The following is a 22,584-nucleotide window of genomic DNA, read 5'->3' on the forward strand; positions in this document are numbered from 1 at the left end:
ATTTCAATGCTATTTTAGAACCTGCCTTGGATTCTTCCAACCCTAATAGACTGGTCTCTCAAGAGCTTCACTCATGGGCCTCCACAGCCGGGCTCTTAGAGCATCCGAATACCAGAGGTCATTCCCATATTTTTACCACGCATCGCTCCTCAGCCCCGATAGATCTGGTCTCTGGTAATGTCTCTGTGCTGACATTTCTGCAGGAGACAGCTTACTTGGCTGGGGGACTATCTGATCATATTCCATTATCCCTTACCCTGGCTTTGTCAGTTGGGGTAAAAAGAGAGAAAGTTTGGTCGGCGGGACTTTGAATGAGGCCAATCACTATATAGAGTAAGCAAGTGGGATATAAATCACAGTATTCTTTTATGTGTTCCAATAAAAAGGGGGGAGTTTTTTTGGGGACTTTGAATGAGAGATGTATACCAAAGAGCAGTCTTGGCAAAGAACATTTTATTATACCTAGACACAAACAAAGGCATACACAGAATCGCATAAACGCAGGGCATGATAAAAACCACATATAAATATTGACGCCATGGTATTTGCCATATCATTAGGTAAAGACAAGTCCTGCACAACATGAGCCACTGGAAGGGCTGGATGGTGTTGGAAAATCTAGAGTAAAACAATATAAGAGACATAAAATCATCTGTATTGACATCATTCATCTATGTAAGTCTGACGCGTTTCGTTGGGGTATACGACCTCTTCAGGGGCGAATGCAATGGTGATCTATAAAGAAACATACCATATGGTATAATATTGTAGCTGAATAATTTCTCTTTCCTTTTCCTTTTCCTTTTCCTTTTCCTTTTCCTTTCTTTTCTTTTCCTTTCTTTTCTTTCTTCCTCTTTCATATTTGGTGTTTTTTTAAGTATCTGTTTTTTCATCTATGCTCAGTTCTTCCCTTCATCTGACTTGGTGTATGGTCTTTCCACACTTCTCATCATTAATATTATACATTCAATATATACAACTGATCTCAATCCACAGAAGTGTGGGCTCACTGTCACCTACATTTGCACATTGACCTGGGGGAAGCTACAGTGCTCCCTGCTTGTCCACAAGTCTCTACCTCAGCTCCCATGCCAGACCTTTCTAACAGCTCTGATCCTCTGTTCACATCTATGCAGTTGACGTGAGTATTTATAGGGATGTCCATCCTGTCCCTTACACCCATTACTTATTCCTATTATTCAGCTACAATATTATACCATATGGTTATGTTTCTCTATAGATCATCATTGCATTCGCCTCCAAAAGAGTTGGTATACCCCAACGAAATGTGTCAGGCTTACATAGATGCATACAGATGATTTTATGTCTCTTATATTGTTTTACTCTAGATTTTCCAACACCATCCAGCCCTTCCAGTGGCCCATGTTGTGCAGGACTTGTCTTTACCCCGTGATATGTCAAGTACCATGGTGTCAATATTTATATGTGGTTTTTAGCATGCCCTGCGTTTATGCGATTCTGTGTTTGCCTTTTTTTGTGTCATTCAGCATGCTGTACATGATTTCACAAGGTATAATAAAATGTTCTTTGCCAAGACTGCTCTTTGGTATACATCTCTCATTCAAAGTCCCCAAAAAACTCCCCTTGTTGGAACCCATAAAAGCGTTGTGTTTTATATCCCAGATGCTTACTCTATATAGTATTTGGCCTCATTCAAAGTCCCACCAACCAAACTTTCTCTCTTTTTGTTCAAATTTGGGATGGAGGCAATTACTTATGGTGCCTTGGGCCACATCATTCTCTCTCGTTGGGGTAAAGAGGGGTGGATGGAGGCTATCTCCGGGCTGGTTGCAGGAGGAACAGGTATCCTCACGTATTCAAAAGTCTATTTAGTCTTACTAGTTAGTTAATACGGATTCAGCTTAGCCACCAGTGGTATGGGATGCATTCAAGGCAGTGGCCAGGGGAGAATGTACAGTGGGGACGGAAAGTATTTAGACCCCCTTACATTTTTCACTCTTTGTTATATTGCAGCCATTGCTAATATCATTTAAGTTCATTTTTTTCGTCATTAATGTACACACAGCACCCCATATTGACAGAAAAACACAAAATTGTTGACATTTTTGCAGATTTATTAAAAAAGACAAATTGAAATATCACATGGTCCTAAGTAATCAGACCCTTTGCTGTGACACTCATATATTTAACTCAGGTGCTGTCCATTTCTTCTGATCATCCTTGAAATGGTTCCACACCTTCATTTGAGTCCAGCTGTGTTTGATTATACTGATTGGACTTGATTAGGAAAGCCACAAACCTGTCTATATAAGACCTTACAGCTCACAGTGCATGTCAGAGCAGATGAGAATCATGAGGTCAAAGGAACTGCCTGAAGAGCTCAGAGACAGAATTGTGGCAAGGCACAGATCTGGCCAAGGTTACAAAAAATTTCTGCTGCACTTAAGGTTTCTAAGAGCACAGTGGCCTCCATAATCCTTAAATGGAAGACGTTTGGGACGACCAGAACCCTTCCTAGAGCTGGCCGTCCGGCCAAACTGAGCTTTTGGGGGAGAAGAGCCTTGGTGAGAGAGCTAAAGAAGAACCCAAAGATCACTGTGGCTGAGCTTCAGAGATGCAGTTGGGAGATGGGAGAAAGTTGTAGAAAGTCAACTATAACTGCAGCCCTCCACCAGTCGGGGATTTATGGCAGAGTGGCCCGACGGAAGCCTCTCCACAGTGCAAGACACATGAAAGCCCACGTGGAGTTTGCTAAAAAAACACCCGAAGGACTCCAAGATGGTGAGAAATAAGATTCTCTGGTCTGATGAGACCAAGATAGAACATTTTGGCCTTAATTCTAAGCGGTATGTGTGGAGAAAACCAGGCACTGCTCATCACCTGTCCAATATGGTCCCAACAGTGAAGCATGGTGGTGGCAGCATCATGCTGTGGGGGTGTTTTTCAGCTGCGGGGACAGGACAACTGGTTGCGACCGAGGGAAAGATGAATGCGGCCAAGTACAGGGATATCCTGGACGAAAACCTTCTCCGGAGTGCTCAGGACCTCAGACTAGGCCGAAGGTTTACCTTCCAACAAGACAATGACCCTAAGCACACAGCTAAAATAACGAAGGAGTGGCTTCACAACAACTCCGTGACTGTTCTTGAATGGCCCAGCCAGAGCCCTGACTTAAACCCAATTGAGCATCTCTGGAGAGACCTAAAAATGGCTGTCCACCAACGTTTACCATCCAACCTGACAGAACTGGAGAGGATCTGCAAGGAGGAATGGCAGAAGATCCCCAAATCCAGGTGTGAAAAGCTTGTTGCATCTTTCCCAAAAAGACTTATGGCTGTATTAGATTAAAAGGGGGCTTCTACTAAATACTGAGCAAAGGGTCTGAATACTGAGGACCATGTGATATTTCGGTTTTTCTTTTTTTAATAAATCTGCAAAAATGTCAACAATTCTGTGTTTTTCTGTCAATATGGGGTGCTGTGTGTACATTAATGAGGAAAAAAATGAACTTAAATGATTTTAGCAAATGGCTGCAGTATAACAAAGAGTGAAAAATGTAATGGGGTCTGAATACTTTCCGTCCCCACTGTATATTGGCGATTAAAACAGCAAGAAAACAACTTAATGCGGAGATGGTTGCAGTACAGCTTACAGGACAGGGAGCCGAGGTGCATAGAGGAACATGCTGCTTCTCCATTGGAGGCTACTCACATGTCCTTATTGGAGGTGCAGCGTCTTCTTTCCTTGCACTTCAATGATCTGGCACACACTGAAAATGGGCAAAAGGTGATAAAAATGGTAAGCTTCTTGCCATGCTGGTGGCAGACCAAAAGCTTCCAGTGAGCATACCTATTATTGGACGAACAGGGGATGATTTAGTTACAGACCCTCCCAGTATAATGACTGAATTTATACAGTACTACTCTTCCCTTTATGCACCCATCCCTCAATATGACCTCTCTGCTCTAGATGAGCTGCTGGGGAGTCTGTCTCTTCCGGTCTTAACGGATACTGACAGGGCTTCCCTAGATGCTCGGATTACGCCAATGGAGATAGAAACAGCTATATTTGCGTACCCTCCACATAAGGCTCTGGGACTGGATGGCTTCTCAGCAGACTTTTATAAGACATATGCAGAGCAGGTGGCCCCTAGGATCAGTACGCTTCGGGCTCATTGCTTGGAACACCGGACCCTCCCAGATTCCATGCTCGAAGAGTACATGATTCTTCTTCCTTAAGTCTGGAAAGGACCCCACAATGTGTTCCTCATATTGTCCCATAGCTCTGTTGCATATGGACCTTAAAATTCTGACCAAAGTATTAGCGACTCGTCTGGCCATGGTTATTCCCTCATTGGTTAATATTATTCAGACGAGCTTTATGTCAGGGAAATCCACTGACACAAACTTAAGGAGACTTTTCAGCCATCTACAACTTCCTGTCGGGGAATTGCACACACAAGAGTTATAGTGTCTATAGACATCGAAAAAGCTTTTGACTCGGTAGATTGGCGGTATATGCATAGGGTATTAGAATTCATGGGTTTTGGCCCTATGTTCAGGAGGTGGATTGCACTTCTCTATAGTGGCCCACATGCGGCGATCTGGCTTGGCCTATCTGTCTCCCCATTTTTACCATGGGTAGAGGCACTAGACAGGGGTGCCCGTTGTCCCCTTTTCTATTTTCTTTAACAATGGAGCCTCTTGCAATCACACTCAGATCTTCCCAAGGGTTGGGGCCCATTAAAGTAGGTACTATACAAGTATGTCTCGTATTATATGCAGATGACGTGCTCTTAGAGACCCCGGACAATCCCTACAAGCAGCACTGACTATTTTGAACAATTTTGCCACATTCTCAGGACTCAGGGTAAATTGGGATAAGTCTTCTGTATTGCCATTGGATGAGAGAGCCAAAGGGAAATCTGATATTAGTCTCCCATTGGGTTTTTATCTATCACTTATCTAGGGGTGCAAGTAACAGCTAATATACATAACTACATGTCCCTTAATCTTCTCCCACTGATGTCTCGACTCAAGCAGAGGGTTCTAGTGACTGAAGACCTCGCTAAGCCATTATCAGTGACATATAAGGATCTATTTAATAATAATAATGACTAAATACTGAGATGGGTGTCAGTGGTGCCAGATATACAGGGGGAGGAGTGGGATGAGCTTTGGGAACAACTGTTCAAACATTTAGTGTCAGCTAGGGATAGATTAATACACTTCAAATTCCTTCATAGGATTTACTATACCCCAACTAGACTGGCCAGGATTTATCCCAATTCTTCAGATGAATGCTGCCGTTGCTCATCTTCCCAAGCCACCGCAGAGCACATATTTTGGAAGTGTCAGCAGACTCAGGTTTTTTGAACTGAAGTCATTTCCTGTATATCGGATGTTCTGGCAATCCCCATACCTCTATCTGTCAAAGTATGTCTTCCAGGCCTTGTGGAGGAGGTCGTTCCATCTCGGGCACATAGAGCCCTACTAAATATTTTATTATTTTATGGCAGGAAAGTCATACTGCTACACTGGAAAAAGTCAAATGCCCCACAGCAGTCTTCTGGAAAGGTTTAGGGAACTCCATGATGCCATTTTACAGAGCAACTTATATCTCCAGGGGTTGTGTAAAAAATTTGATAAGGTTTTGCGGGCCTGGATCCACTCCACCTCCACTGTGGGGTAGAGAACTATTTCTGTTATTCTAAGTATTGAGGGGGGATTTGGATGGGAGTCCTGTTGGCTCTGAACGGTCTCAGAATATATAGTAGGAGTACACAATAAATCTAATTTACGCATTGGTTGGTGATTTACCTATAATTTTTCAGTTGAAACAATAGGTGTTTTAAATTATGACGCAAATAATATCCTGCTATGTACATAAATGTATGTTGGTTGAGCTGGTAGTTGGGGGGTAGTGGGGTAGTGGGATATTGGTGGTGGTGGGGGGGGGGGGGGGTAGTAGTGTGTTATTAGTATAACCAGTTGGACTATGTTAGTTCAGTTAGAATGTTATTGGTCCTGCATGGCCCTATCTGGGTGGAGCTGGTGTTGTGCCAGTCCACCAAATGTCTACTTTTGTGTTTTTCTTATTCTATGATTCAAATAAATAAAAATAATTTTTCAAAAAAAATATCATTGTAGTCTGACAGTTGCTGCTCTGCCAATTGCCGGACCTCAGGCTAATAACACCTGTTGTCTCCTGAGTGTGCATAACAGCATACAAAATAACAGACCTCTGTAGTTTAGAGGTATTTAGGGCCTCACCTAGTTCTGTGTTGTGATTACTTAGGAGCTGGAAAAGAGCAGGCGTTATTGTCTTGAGTTCAAGCACTTGACAAGTCATTAGAGTCTCTTCAGACGGACATTCTGATAGGGTTGGCTGGTCAATTTTACAGGCAGTTCTGATCAGAAGGTCCATTCATCCCTATTGTAATGGAAATTTGTAAGTTCTGTATATAATTGTATTGTATTTTGTATGTATTGCACACTGCCGTCACTGTGCACACAGCACTAATAATGTTTTCAGTAAAGGTTTACATTCTTTCGAGTCCTGATTAGAATAAGCCTGCCTATGTAACGCCCCTTGTTACCATAAACGTACAATTGTAATATTAATGTGATACCTACGTAATCATGTGCATAAAAACCTTCAATTGCGTCATAATAAAGCAGAACAGTAATTTGGAAAGATGCTGAGCGTATCTTTTGTGTCTGTTCCCTACTGCAGTAGTTATTATTAATTTGGAATCACTAATCAATATGAGGATAGGAGTTGCCTATCATCAATTTAACCGAGTCAGCATGGCGAGCTTTGCCTTAGGAGAGGATTCCAGGTGACCCTGAGTATCCGAAACGAGGAGCTTGAGACGATCCGGGAATTTCTGATAATCAGCCGGCTGAGGTAAGCCTTTTGCTTACATTTGAGTTATCAGACTTCCGTGATCGGTAAGGCATTTTCGGGACAAAGGGTACCTATTTTACTCCCCTTAATCGAACTGTATTGATTGGTGGTTATATGTTATGTTGTCCCTGTCTATTGTCCATTGGAGTGTTATAGATAAGAAAGGGAAGAATAGTGCTGTTCACAGGTATATGTAGTAAATCTGCTAGATAAGGTAGTTTAGAGGCAAGAGGGTATAGGCACAAGTAGAATGCCCAGCGCAAGAGGAGCGCTACATATGAACCAAAGGTGCGGTTCCGCCTATACTGAGCCCCTAGATTAATGGTTAGAGTGGACAGGGATCCACAATGGGTAACTGGGATACCAAGGTCCACAGGCACTAAGAATCATGCAGAGTAAACAGCTAGAGAAACAGCTATCTATGTGAGCAGGATGGATCAAGGGTGACATTAACACTAGACAGAAAGGGACATTTTCATGTTAAGTTGTGGGATGAATTTGGGGTCAGGCACTATAACTATTATAGGGCGTACACACGGTCGGACTTTGTTCGGACATTCCGACAACAAAATCCTAGGATTTTTTCAGACGGATGTTGGCTCAAACTTGTTTTGCCTACACACGGGCACAAAGTTGTCGGAATTTCCGATCGCCAACCACGCGGTCACGTACACCACGTACGACGAGACTAGAAAAGGCAGGTTCAGAACCAAGTGCGTCACCCTTTGGGCTCCTTTTGCTAATCTCGTGTTAGTAAAAGTTTGGTGAGAGACGATTCGCGCTTTTTCAGACTCGTGGCTTTCAGATCGTTTTCTGCCGTTCAGTTTGTGCTTGTGGGTTTGTATCTGCTCTTCAGTGCGTGCAGTCAGTTCTTATCAGAGTTTTCTGTGTGATCTTGCCTGCTCGTTGCTGTTTTTCAGGTCGCTCTTCACAGGCCTTGCTGTTCTTCAGTGCGTTCTGTTACTTCGTTCTGAGCAGCCAACCGTTTTCTAGCCATGTTTCGTATGCGTACTCCTCGTAGAGTTCGTGCTGTGCGGGGGCTTGGTGTTGGGGTCCTGACCTTGACACAAGTCCAGTCCATGAACAGGGTGGGGAGGAGTTCATGGACCAAGAATTGGTTGCTTCAGCGTGACCAGTTCTGTCATATGCCTTTGCTCCGTGAGATCCGTGAGAATAATCCTGATGATTTCAGGAACTTTCTCAGGATGACGGACCCCGTGTTTCACCGTTTGTTGGCTTCGCTGACCCCCTATATCAGCAGGCAGGATACCTGCATGAGGCAAGCCATCACTCCGGAGCAGAGGCTGGTCGCTACCCTGCGGTATTTGGCCACAGGGAGAAGTCTGCAGGACTTGAAGTTCTCGACAGGCATCTCCCCCCAGGCTCTGGGTATCATTATCCCAGAGACCTGTTCTGCCATCATACAGGTCCTGCAGAAGGAGTATATGAAGGTAAGATTTTTATCCTTTTATATCACATTTTATTGTCTTTAATGTTTGATAATATATTGTATTTCTTTCCTCATTCCCTAATTACCATGCTTGTAATATGCTGTGAATGTCCCCTTTGTCCTCATGCATGCTGGATTTTTATGTAATTATTATTCAAGGTCCTTCATACATATTTGCCCTTCAACAACCTCCCCAGCATGGTGTCTCCTGGCCTATATTCACCTCATGTAGTCACTTAACAATGTATTTTATCAGCTCCGTAGTAGTGCTTTACCCCAAACACCCCCTTAAATGTTTGGTAATGTTATTTTTGATTTAAATTCAGGCAGAGTGCCAGAGGCTTTTTTTTGTGGTGTCCCCAAATAATTTTTATTAACCCTCCCTCCCCCAACTGCTAAGTCAGCTGATCCCAATTCTCTATCCTCAATCATCTATCTGCTGACTTTGCCAAACCCATACACACTATACCCATCTCTTTTGTGGTCAGATTTATGGCTGAATTACCCAAAGCATGTAGTGCAAGGGCCTGCCTGTATACTTTCCAATGGTACTGTTTAAAGTTTTTGTATCCTATTATTATCTTGATAGGTAATAGCAGAATGTCCAAATGTCCTCAAATGTGTACAGTGTGTATTTATATCTTTGTATTATGACACTTCTTACCTGTCTAGTGGGCTGCCAATAGTGTAACTAAGGAGGGGCTGTTCCAAGTAAGACCCATTATTTAGGCATTCATCTCTCAATGAAGTGAAGAGGGTTACCTATCCAAGATTTCCACACACCCCATAATGTTAGAAATGGCCCATGAGAGGGGGGGAGGGGGAATATGATAGGTGTACCTTATACTTTGGCCTTGTTAAATTCCCCTTAATAAATGCTATCTGGAGGTTGCCCCATAATGTTTGTGTCTAATCTGCTTGCCATGTTTCAGAGTAAAAATAGTAATGTTTATTGTTTTTTCCTCAACAGTTTCCTTCCACGCCACAGGAATGGCAGACTGTGGCCTCCCACTTTGCCCAGCGGTGGGACTTTCCTAACTGCGGAGGGGCAATTGATGGGAAACACGTCCACATCATCCCACCACCCAACTCGGGGTCGTACTATTATAATTACAAGGGGTTTAATAGTATAGTGATGTTGGCGGTGGTGTCGGCTAATTACGACTTCTTGTATGTGGACGTGGGGAAGAATGGCCGGATGTCCGATGGTGGAGTCATCGCCCAGACGGAGTTCTACAGGCGTCTCCAGAATGGCAGCTTGGACTTGCCAGCTCCAGAGGACAATGTGGAAGGACTCCCATTTGTGTTCGTTGCTGATGAAGCATTTGCGCTGGGGGACCACCTGATGCAGCCATTCCCGATGAGGACCCTCACCCCGGAACAGAGGGTTTTTAATTACCGGCTGGCCAGAGCCCGAAGAGTGGTGGAGAACACATTTGGAATCCTGGCCAGCCGGTTCCGCCTATTTCTGACACCTATCCATATGGCAGAGTATAAACTGAACCATATAATACTTGCGTGCTGTGTTCTCCATAACTTTTTACGGAAACATTCGGCCAACTATGCTGGCTCAGTTGGGCCTGAGGCCGGAATCCTACATCAAACCACACTGACGGTGCTTGAAAGTGGCCGTCCTGGCTTGCCCTCCCTGAGTGCCCGTGATGTCCGGTTACGCTACCTGGAGTTCTTTGCGGGTAGGGGGGCTATCAATATGCCACACAATATGTGAAGCCTTTTTAAAATGAAAAAAAAAAAGAAAATCTTTGTGGACATTTACTGCTTGTGTTTGTTTTAGCTGACCCTGACAGAAATGTTTTGAGTGCAGAAAATGTCGTGATTGGGTAACCTTATACAAAGCACTGTTGGCTGTTATTTCCTAAATGCAAAAACACATTTCACTACAAGTGCACTTGCAACTGCACTGAAACTGCACTTGTAGTGCAAAGAGGATTTGCCCTTAGGAAATAACCCCCACTTTTGCATAAAACAGCTATTACATCACCCCAAAAGTGTTGTAGTGTTGAGACAATAATCCACACATTCTTGAGTAAGCCACTTTTTTATACCTGCACAATCACATGTGCATTTACCAAAGGTTTTTAAAACAAACCAACATGTTTGTTGTATAACAATTTTTGCAGTAGCATTATCAAAAATTGAAATGTCCATTTCAGATAAAACAGGCCTGTGTAAAACCAACAAGAAAGCCAAAAAACTTGAACTTACAAAGTTCACATTAGGTAAAACCTGAAGGCTATATCAGACATCAGTATTTAGGAACTGGATTTGATATAGCGTTCAGATGGGGGGAAATCACCCCTGGAAAAGCCAAATTTGGAAGATGCACACCAATTTCCCAATGTCAACATGTGCTATCTGCCATCAGGGGGGATCAAGGGACGTGTTTTGGGGGAGCAAGCCCTTCCTCAACGCGACTTTATAATTGAGGAAGGGGTTGCACCCCCAAAACGCGTCCATTGATCTCCCGTGATGGCAGATAGCACATGTTGGCACACTGTGTGCATCCTCCAAATTTGGCTTTTCAAAACATTGCAAAAAAATTTAAAAGATTGAACCACAATACAAAAAGTGATTTTGTGGGGTTTTAAATTCACCCCAAAACATCAATGATGTTATTATTTTTTTTAATAACATCATGGATTTTTTGCTGTATGTTTTGCAGTTCGGCATTACACCCCATGATCTCCCTGATCAGGATCTGGGCACTTTCTGAAGTAAAGCGTTCTCTATCCCTCACATCACGATCACCTAAAAAGAGATAAAGAAAAAAAAACAGGTCTCAAAAATCTGCCACCATCCATCTCTTTTACCTGAGCCTGTGGTCGCAGACACTCACCTGTTGTGGTGCCAATCTCCACCACATCTTCTTCATCCTCCTGCTCAGCTTGTGTTGGTGTAAGTTCCCCTTCTTCCAGAGGTGGGGGGTCTCTGGTCTCCTCGGATGAGGGGTGTCTTCCGAGTCTTTTCTCCCCTATGTAAAACAAAAATGGTATAATTAGCACACAGATATTTGATGGCAGAACTAGAAATAGGAAACATTGCTTGGAAGTGGGGTACAATTGTCTATTTTAGCCTAATTCCAAGATGTATTTTTTTTATTGCCCTTTGTCAAGCTGCAATACTTTACCTGTTTAGTACAAGCTTCACAGATGGAGACCCCCCTATAGTATACACTGGAGTACCTGTGTGGCCCCCTAATAAAAATGGTGTTCTTGTGTCCCACACTATTGCTCCAGTGTCCAGATGTGAAAACAGCTGCTCAGTGTCCTCTCCTTACACACAATCTAGTTTGCATTTCATTCTAGTAACAAACCCATCTACACAAACAAATATTTGGCATCCAAGTAGGCCCAAAAAAAATGTGGGAAAATGCATATGGCCTAAACAATGGTGTTCTAGAGGCCGAAAGAAAAATGTTTGATACGAACGAATAATGGGCCCATGAACATTAAAGTTGCCCTTTTAAACGTTACAATTAATAAAAGCATATGGAGCAGCACGAACGTAATAAAGACAGAAAGAATAGGAACACAGCACAACTACTTACTTTTTTGCAGCACTCTCCGGATCTTTCGGTACTGCTCTGGCTCTCTCAACTTCAGGTCCGACCACCGCTTCCTGAGCTGATCTTTAGATCTTCGTACCCCGAAATTCCTGTGAAGGCTTTTGACCACTTTCGCCATGATCTTTGCCTTTCTGATGTTGGGGTTGGGGTAAGGCCCATACTTTCCGTCATAGTCGTCGGACTTCTTCATGATGTCGACCATCTCCAACATCTCCCCAAAGTACATATTTGTGGCCTTAAAACGTCTCCTTCTGGATCGGGACGTGTCCGGATCCGGGCTTTTCTCCTCCTCCTCCTTGTTGCTAGAATTAGCATGCACCTGTTCTAACTCCGCCATGTGCTCTTCACCCACTGCGCCGAACGAAAAGGGGCGGGGAATAGACTAGAAAGAACGTCAGGGGCGGGCGGAGTTACACGCATGCGCAGTGTGTATAAAGCGTAACACGCGTGCGTATTACGTACGATCTGTGAGCGGAGGAAGGAGCATTGGACGCGCCGATCGTAAGAACGAAGGTAAGAGACAAACTTGTGCCTATACTGCTTCTAGATTGAGGCCTATATTGTAATAAGATTAGGAGAGTTTTGTCTGACATTAGGCTTTGTCTTGTGTTGTGTCTTGCAGTGAACATGGATATCTTAATGAGAGATACTGACTTCATGTCACTATTCATAGATATGTTACGGGAGCTGCCCTGTCTGTGGGAGATTAACCACCCCCATTTCAAGAACCAAACAAAGAGGAAGGCAGCACTGGTGCAATTGTGTGAAATTGTGACGCAGGTGATCCCCATGGCAGACATCACCTATTTAAAGATATTAATTGGTTGCCTGAGGAGCACATATCTAAGGGAGCGCAAGAAAGTCCTGGATTCACAGAGATCCGGAGCAGCAGATGACATCTATGTCCCCAGGATGTTGTACTATGACAGGCTACATTTTCTGGCAGGCCAGACTGAACCCAGGCCATCCCTCTCCAGTCTTCCTTCCACGCTTCCTTCCCCCCCGGCTGAGGCTTCTGACGCCCAACCTGGGCCTTCCAGGCCACATGTGGAGGAGCCCAGATTGAGCCAGGTATAGCATTCCTCGAAATATTTCTGCTTGTCCAATCAATGATGTTAACTAGATGTTAGTTGGGAGTACTAATTTAGGATTGGGATTGATGAAGCAAAACATTACAACCATGTCCCTTTTTCATACACAGGGATGTCTCAGCCAGGAGGTGGCCGGGCCGAGCCGGCTGGCTGATCTGCAGGTCCCTCCACCCCCCCTGAAAAGAGAAAGTGGCAGTAGGAGGAGTGCCCTAGAGGAGGCTGCTATAGGATTCTTTCGGAGGGCTACAGAGGTCCTGGGAGCACCCCACACCATGGAGGAGAACATTGCTGCCTTCATTGCATATAAAATGCAGAGGATGGAGGAGGGCCAACAAGTCATGTGTGAGGCCCTCATATTGGAGGCTCTTGAGAAAGGTATGAGGGGCCAAATGACACCTCAGACACACCTTTGTGATGGTCCTCCTCCTCCTCCTGCAGGTCCTCCTCCTCCCTCTCCTCCAGGTCCCCCCAGTCCTCCTCCAGGTCCTCCCAGTCCTCCTCCAGGTCCTACTCCTCCTCCTGCCACATCTCCAACTGCACAGCCACAGCCCGGAAGGAAGCGTGGAAGAAAGACCAGACAGTGATTGCCCTGGGTTCAGTCTGGTCGGCCAAAAGATGCAGCCTCTTGTGGTACCACAGCCTGGCGACACAGATGTCATCTGCTGCTATCCAGATCTCTGCGAATTCTGGACCAGACTGCCCTCCCTTACATATGGACTCCTCAGGCCACCAATTTTGATGTTGAAGAATTGATGTCTGCCGTGGGGGTCCCAGGCTTCGCTAATTTCTCCTGTTGATCCAGTGTTGCCTTCCTCTTTGGTTGGTTCTGATCCCTTAATAAAGGATTTTTGTTTTGAATTATACTCTCCTATGTGTTTTACTTCAAAAAGGACAGCTTGTTTGTGAGGATTCAGGTACATTTCAAATATACAATGTGAAATGAACAAGGGACACCAACACCAAGCAATCTCCTTGAGATTAAATAATAAAAGATATCAATGGTGTTGGGGTAACTTGACACACAAAACACACCCAAAAATATTCTGGAGTAAAAATAAAAATAACATTGAACAAAGATCAGCCTTGGAAAAAATCAAAACATTAAAGAAAAAAGAAGGCTGAAAATCCAAAAAAAAAAAAAAAATAAATATAAAACTGTCAGATGTGACAACTAATAACAATATATTCAGGGAATCCCACTAAAAAAACACAAATAAAAGTTTGTGAGAAGTGTGTGTGAATATGAGCAGCAAAACTACTTAATTCTTGTCACATTATAAAGAAGAAGAGAGTGCGCTGTATTAAACCATTTTTAACATTGCAGCGTGACGAAAGTGCTATATCCATTGCGAACGCTAAGTTTACCAGAACGAGCTGTCCCGTCTCAGAATTTCTTCTGAGCATGCATGGCACTTTGTGCGTTGGAACAGGCCACACACGGTCGGAATTGACGCGATCGGATTTTGTTGTCGGAAAATTTTATCTCCTGCTGTCCAACTTTGTGTGTTGGAAAATCCGATGGAAAATGTCCGATGGAGCCCACACACGGTCGGAATTTCCGACAACACGCTCCGATCGGACATTTTCCATCGGAAAATCCGACCGTGTGTACGGGGCATTAGAGTCAGAAACTGAGAAATGAGAGTTAAAACAGAATACTTTATATGTTGTCAGAGAGGGAAGATGGGATGAGCACTCTGGCTGCCCGTCTGATCATAGAAGCTAGATATAAAAGATATCTGAACAAAATAAAGAAAATAGAATTTAGACAGGAAAATATTAATGAGAGTTAAAAGAAAGTGAGAGAGATATTGGTCTATGTGTGTGCGAATGCTGGGACCTTTAGTTCTATTGCTTGTGTGTGTCATGTACGCAGATGTGACCCCCTCCTTTGTGCTCTCCTGAAAGAATGTCCCTGAGAGGTCAGTGATAAGCTGGAAGGACACCATGCCAATTCCAGTTTTTTAGACAAAACATGTGCCGGGTTAACGTATCTAATGGTAAACAATGTGATCACAATTACTTTGAATCTGTTTTCCAAACATGGTAAAATGAAGGTTACATTTAACCGTGTATTACACAAATTGAATATCCTTTGATAGTGGAAACACTGCATTTAAAAAAGGGAAATTAAGTAAAATTAAGTAATAATGAGTATTAATTTCTAATATGAGTTTAACAATTTTATTAATAATATAGATATATTGAAATTGGTTTAAACAACCTTTGGTTGGAAATGAAATCCAGGTTATTGGGGAAATTTGTAATGAATGAGATTAGTTTAGATTAAGATAACAATGTTGTAATTTTACATTTATACAATAAGCCCTTATTGAGAGAAAAAAAAAGATTAAGATGAGGTTGTTATTTTTAATAAAGCTGCCATAATATTTAACAAAGCCAAGATGGATGGAATACATAAGAAGTCCTTCTACAAAAATGAAATTTTAAGGTTCTTGATAATAACTTGATGTGCGGTCCATGATGTGAGAGTAATAATAAATAAAATTTAAATATAACAGACCCATCACATCAAGTCCACACACCCTGTTAGGATAGATGCCACCTGCAGCCAGTTGTTTTATAGTTTTTGATGCTTTCTGGTCCATCATACAGATTGTTGATCCTTTTGTTTTATTTATTTTTATTTTTGAAATCCAAAGCAGAATGTGTGGATTGTGAAATGATGTGCCCCTTTTTCTTGTAAGTACAGTGGTATAAGCAGAAGAATATTTTGGATTTATGGGCATCTCTGCATGACCGCAGGGTATTATCATTTATTATAATATTGCCAGGAAGAAGTTTTCTTTTGAAACATGAAACTGGAGTTCTTACACAAACAGCATGATAGAAAACAAGCTATTGTAATATATTTATGGAAGCTGGACCCAGTAATGAAGGGTTCACCCTGATATATAAGAGCTGTAGCTTTTATGCAAAGGTGCTATTAGACAAAGTTAGATATTGTTTTGGTCAAACATTTAATTTTTAATGGTCCGACATTCTGCGCAGCAAATATACAGATAACTAAATGTTTGTCTAATGAAAGGTTTAAAATATGAGTTTGTTTATGTACAAATCTAACAATGAAAAATGCGTACATTTGAATCCAGCCACCTTATTGCCTCTATTGGAGGAGGCTGGAGACAAAGGAAGACACATGTGTTACATTGATGGTGTAGGAATCAGCTGCTGTGAGCCCAGTGCGGGACACACTCCCTGAAGACCCAGATATTAATTTTTTGTAGATTTGAGTATGCAGTTTATCACCCAGAAGGATACTCTGTATTCAAAGTCATTGGATCCTTTTTCCCCAGCTCAAGAAGCAGAGCTCCATGTTTTAGCAAAGCCTGTGAGCTATAAAAAGAGTGTATATTTATATAGATAGCTGAGATATAGAGAGCTTTTGGTTCCATTTAAAGGGCCAGAAGTTTGTTTTTACTTCGGCAGGTAAACCAACCAAGCATGCCAAGTTAATTTGATTGGCTGTTTTCAGCCTTCCAGGTTCTTGCTGAGGTAGCCATATTAACTTTCACACATGGAAGCAGACCAGGTGACTAAGGATGCTGCATTTACAGCCCCGAACACTTGATGGGTCTGTGCAACTCACAGATTCCACCCTAGTTCTGGCCCAGTATAGCTGGGATTAATAATTCAACTTTAAGGACCCCAGAACGAGAAGAACAAGTGGTCCACAGGGGGCAACTTCTTATGAAATAGAACTTTGGAAAAGGTGATCATTTATGTCTGCCAGTCACTCTTTTCCCTCCAGCTTGACACATGGACTGTGTCATCAGTCACAAGAAGTTATGGCTGCCTTAGTAAATGAGCGTGGGATAGAGCCAGGGTTCCCCACAGTTGTTTTTATAACATACCACTTCTTGTTTTACCTGTTACCAAAGGTGTTACCAAAAGCTGAACATCCCTCCCAGAGATTACAAAAAAGATATATCCAGATGCCCAAGTTAGGATCTTACGAGTATGCATTTTGTCTGTATGGACATGTTTTCTGGATGTCTAGTGGTAAATGCTACTGCAAAGGCCACAGTAAAAAGTGTTATCAGAAGTAGTTTGTAAGTACAGAGTGCCAGGAAGTACAGAGAGTAACAGAGGAAATCATTTTTATAGGAGAGTCCTTACTAGAAGTTTTGAGGTTTTATTTTTACACCCCTACTGTCTACAATGTAGCGGACAAATTAGAGTAAGAAACTAGAAAACTTTTGCCTGAATTTTTCTTGTATTTTATCAAGCCCCTAAGGGGGATGTTGGACTCTTTCCCTATGGGATTTGGTTTGGGAGTGTGTTACTCACTTGCTTATATTTTGTCTCAGCAGCTGAAGTCCTCCATTGGGATCTCACAGAGAATGTTCCTGATCTTTTAAGGTTTTTTGACAAACTCATTTATGTGTTTTCTCCCCAATTCCAGATCCTAAAAGTTTGGAAGGATCTAAAACTAAAGCCAGGTGACTTGTGGATTGTTAAGAGACATTTATATATAAGGAAAAGTTTGGAGACTCAATACAGCATCTATTTCATGTACAGTTTTTGCAAAACGTGAAGAAAAAGTCACCTGGATCCACACCAGACACTGCAAAAATGACTAAATTAAAGAAATCTCTGTGTTTGATTTGTTTCCCTCTTGTGATCACAGTCTAGGGTACTTTTTGATTAAATTACTTTAATTGTAAGGGATATATATATTTGAAAAGTAGTTTAGGCATTTTGAAGTCATATTTTGTCTTTTGTACGTCTTCCATTTTATGTAGAATTGTCTGTGTTTACATATGCTGATAAGTCAGCATGCCCACAATTCAGCTACAAGGCCATTCTGGCCACAGGAGTGTACAGCCAGTACTCTGTAAATATGTCTTATCAATCATTTGTTTTTCACAATGAAAAGTCATTTTGTAATGAAAAAGTTGCTCAGCTATTATTTTCTCCACAATGGAGTTTTTTGCCTCTTTGGCCAGGACTACCTCTACCTAAGCGTGTGGAGGTTCCAGGTTAAAGGTGATAGCAGGTATGGTTAGTGATCAAAATATTGATCAAAAGAGGGGAGACTGTAATGGAAATTTGTAAGTTCTGTATATAATTGTATTGTATTTTGTATGTATTGCACATTGCCCTCACTGTGCACACAGCACTAATAATGTTTTCAGTAAATGTTTACATTCTTTCGAGTCCTGATTAGAATAAGCCTGCCTATGTAACGCCCCTTGTTACCATAAACGTACAATTGTAATATTAATGTGATACCTACGTAATCATGTGCATAAAAACCTTCAATTGCGTCATAATAAAGCAGAACAGTAATTTGGAAAGATGCTGAGCGTATCTTTTGTGTCTGTTCCCTACTGCAGTAGTTATTATTAATTTGGAACCACTAATCAATATGAGGATAGGAGTTGCCTATCATCAATTTAACTGAGTCACTATGAACAGGTGGGTATAAATAGACTTGTGTCCATTTACACCCGCCTACCTATTGGTCCAATCAGGTCCACTGAAAAAACGGGAGAGGTCTTAGTTTTCTTCCATTTAAGCAGAGCAGATAGGAGGTAGCTGGGTATATATGGCTCTGCTCCGATCAGCAAGGGATCCACTCACAGATCCCCTGCTGATCAGAATGGAATCTGCCCCGTGTGAAAGCGGCCTATCTGTCAGATGTAAGGTGGCTATTATCTGATCCTCAGACAAACTAAGTAACTATAAATAAAGGGGCTAACGTAAATATTTCATAGGTAAATCTAGGTAGAAAAATAGTTAGAATGAAAATACTTGAAGATCAGATGTTCAGTTTCTATAAGCCCAAACATGACTGGTTCTTGTGAGCCCCTTGTGGAACGGTAGAGATTTAATACAAGGTGTTGGGTAAAAAAAGAGATTCTTACTATATGCTTCAGCAGGATTAACCTTGGGTGGAGTCCTCTGTAATGGAGTGCAATATATTTTTAAGAACATGTCAAATTTGAAGGACTACTCACCTGTACATGAATATACACCAATGGATTTAAAGTTTTTTGGAATTTCATTAGCAATATTTCCCCTGGAAAAAAGATTAATATTGTACTTTAATATTTTTTCAACAATTCAGAGGAATGCATTCTCCTTTATGTAACATATTTTTACGTGAAACCTTTTTAAAACCAACACGTCAATTTTTTTATAAATCTTTTTTATATGGCACTTCGCATACATAGTCATGTTTTTTTTTTTTTTGCAATATATGAAAGAGGCATTAAGAGTACTTTGCATGTGATTGACAACTTATTTTTAATGTAGGTACATATTTTAGATGAGCGTACGCATTGAGGATGTTAAAGAGTAATTACAGTGCACATCTATTTGCATTAGGATGTAGGTGGCTCCTGCTGCCTAACATCTTTGGTTGTGAGGACACAGATGGCTCAGGATGGAGTAGTGGGGGCTGAGTAGTAAATGTTCCCCAAAGATTTTATGGTGGCCCCAAAAGACCTCTGGAGGCAATACAGGTACCAGCATGCCCTGACACTTCCACCCTGGGGCACTACAATTATACCATCATGCCAGGCCACTATCACCATGCGGGCACTAGAAGTACCAAAATAGCCAGCCCTTTTAACACATAACAGCACCACAAGAATGAGCATGCTTAACTATTATCACTCTGATGACATAATTGGTACCAGATAACCCAGGTATTACCATCCTATTATATCAGTATTTAAAAGAGCTGCAAACAATGGGCGCAATTATGATAATCCTAGTTCAGCCCACCATTACATATAAATCAATGCAATAAGAATAGTGTAGCGCAACACTTTAATCTAGAAATACAACGTATCTATAAAGCACTAACAATAAAAGTGAACTATAAATTATAATAATTAAAAGTGATGGTGTATATTAATAATAGAAGTCCAATCATAAAGTCCAATGTCCACAAGTGTCAAAAACAAATCCACCACAGTGTCTTCCCTATTACTTCACACTCCTGTACATCCGTCAGCAGGTGAAAAACCTGCTCACCTCCAAGGAATAGGAGACACGCATATCTTAACCTCTTCAGCTCCGGAAGGCTTACCCCCCTCCATGACTAGGCCATTTTTTTGTCATACGGCACTGCGTTACTTTAACTGACAATCGCGCGGTCGTGGAGCGATGTACCCAAATAAAATGAATGTCCTTTTTTTCCCACAAATAGAGCTTTCTTTTGGTGGTATTTTAATCACCTCTGCAGTTTTTATTTTTTGCGCTATAAACAAAAAAAGAGTGACAATTTTTTACTTTCTGCTATAAAGCACACCCAAAAAAAAAAAAAATGAATTTCCTTATCAACTTAGGCCAATATATATTCTGCTACATGATTTTGTTAAAAAAATAAATCCCAATAAGCGTATATTAATTGGTTTGCGCAAAAGATGTAGCGTCTACAAACTATAGGACATATTTATGGATTTTTTTTTTTTTTACTAGTAATGGCGGCGATCAGTGATTTTTAGCAGGACTGCGACATTGTGGCAGGCAAATCTGACACTAAGTGACACTTTTTGGGGACCTGTGACACCAATACAGTGATCAGTGCTAAAAAATATGCACTGTCACTGTACTAATGACACAGGCAGGGAAGGGGTTAACATCATGGGCGATCTAAGGGTTAAATGTGTTCCCTGTGAGTGCTTGTGGGGGGGGGTGCTTTGACAGGGTGAATACAGACATCTGTGTTCCTCCTTCCCCTCTGACAAAACGGCGGTCAGCCTTGTTTACATAGGCAGACCGTGTTTCTGTCTGCCTCCGGAACGAGGGCCCAATTAGGGACCTAGAATGCAATGTGCAGCATGCAGTGCATTGTGGGGCACACAGTGGGCAAACATCCTGCCGAGCGTCCCACAAATTTGGGCGAACAGGCAATGTTCGGGCCAAACTTTTGCTCAGCCCGAACCCTTCCCCCAACACCAGTGATTAGACACAGCTGATCACGTGGTAAAGAGCCGCTGTGATTGGCTCTTTACCCAGATCATTGATAAGCTGTGTCTGAAGAACACAGCAATTACAGAGCGCAACGGGTGCATGCCGCAGGCGCACGGGGAGGGGGGGGACATGATCACGAGAGGACAGAACTGGCCAACTGCTCTGTAGCCATCATTTTGCTATAGTGCGGTCGGCACGTGGTTAAAGCATCGCTTGTGGAAAATATAGGGTAGCACACACACGATTTTAAGCCTTGATATATTTAATAGCTCTCTACTCATCACACCCTCATCTTTTATAGTTTATCAAAAAATTTGATAATATATTGCACTTGTGTGCCCTAAAATTAACATTAGTATATTTTTTTTACTGAAATTGTACATTTTCTAAATTGTCATGCTAATATCGTGTGAAATTAAAAATCTAGTTTATTCTCCAGGGTGTCTGCTTTAAGAAAATATATAATTGGGCGTTTTAATTTGTAAACATTTGTACTGAATATTTTCAAATGCTGAATGACCAGTATAAACAGATAATCAAAAATCGACAAATGACATGGATTACATTTACATGAAATGCATACAGCCTGGTCTCTAGAGAGACATAGCAATTAGGAAACAAGAATGGTATGGAACATAGAATAGGTGATCCCTGTAACCTGAACTAAAAGGTGGGGGAACCCGGGGGCCATGCACCTAGTAAAGGTTATGAGACATACAGTTCCCGGGTGCCCCCATAGCAAATAATCCAGAAAACCCTGAATGAGGGAACATCGAAGCTTCTGTAGGTATTCCAGATACTATTGTGAAGAGTACAGTGATCAAGTAGTAGAGTAAATCCTTAACCGGTTCAATACCGGGCAATTTCACCCCCTTCCTTCCCAGGCCAATTTTTAGTTTTCAGCGCTGTCGCACTTTAAACGTCAATTGCGCGGTCGTGCGACGTTGTACCCAAAAAAAATTGACGTCCTTTTTTCACCACAAATAGAGCTTTTTTTTGGTGGTATTTGATCGCCTCTGCGGTTTTTATTTTTTGCGCTATAAACAAAAGAAGAGCGACAATTTTGAAAAAAACACAATATTTTTTACTTTTTGCTATAATAAATATCCCAATTTTTTTTTTAAAAAACACATTTTTTCCTCAGTTTCGGCCGATACGTATTCTTCTACATATTTTTGGTAAAAAAAAAATCGCAATAAGCGTATATTGATTGGTTTGCGCAAAAGTTATAACGTCTACAAAATACGGGATAAATTTATGGCATTTTTAAAAAAAAATATTTTTTAATTTTTTTAGCGGCGATCGCGATTTTTTTTGGTGACTGCGACATTATGGCGGACACATCGGACACTTTTGACACATTTTTGGGACCAATCACATTTATACAGTGATCAATGCTATAAAATTGCATTGATTACTGTGTAAATGTGACAGGCAGTGAAGGGGTTAACCACTAGGGGGACACAAGGGGTTAATATGTTTCCTAGGGAATGATTCTAACTGAAGGGGGAGGGGATGCACTAGGGGAGGAGACCGATCAGTGTTCCTCCGTTCTGGGAACACAGATCGTTCTCCTCAGAGCTGACAGGCTGTGGATCTGTGTGTTTACACACACA

The 22,584-nt window shown here is 41.8% G+C and overlaps 1 protein-coding gene across 6 annotated transcripts in view; it reads right to left on the minus strand.

Moving 5' to 3' along the window:
* Positions 1-22,584, minus strand: part of LOC141114279 (NXPE family member 4-like) — a 217,350-nt gene that overhangs the window by 14,141 nt on the left and 180,625 nt on the right. For all 6 annotated transcript variants that reach the window (XM_073607874.1, XM_073607872.1, XM_073607873.1 and 3 more), the window contains one exon: positions 19,003-19,064. In XM_073607874.1, coding sequence (XP_073463975.1) covers positions 19,003-19,064 — 62 coding nt within the window. The remainder of the gene's footprint in view (positions 1-19,002; positions 19,065-22,584) is intronic.

Source organism: Aquarana catesbeiana, linkage group LG12 (assembly GCF_042186555.1).
Source record: "Aquarana catesbeiana isolate 2022-GZ linkage group LG12, ASM4218655v1, whole genome shotgun sequence".
Classification (NCBI taxonomy): Eukaryota; Metazoa; Chordata; class Amphibia; order Anura; family Ranidae; genus Aquarana; species Aquarana catesbeiana.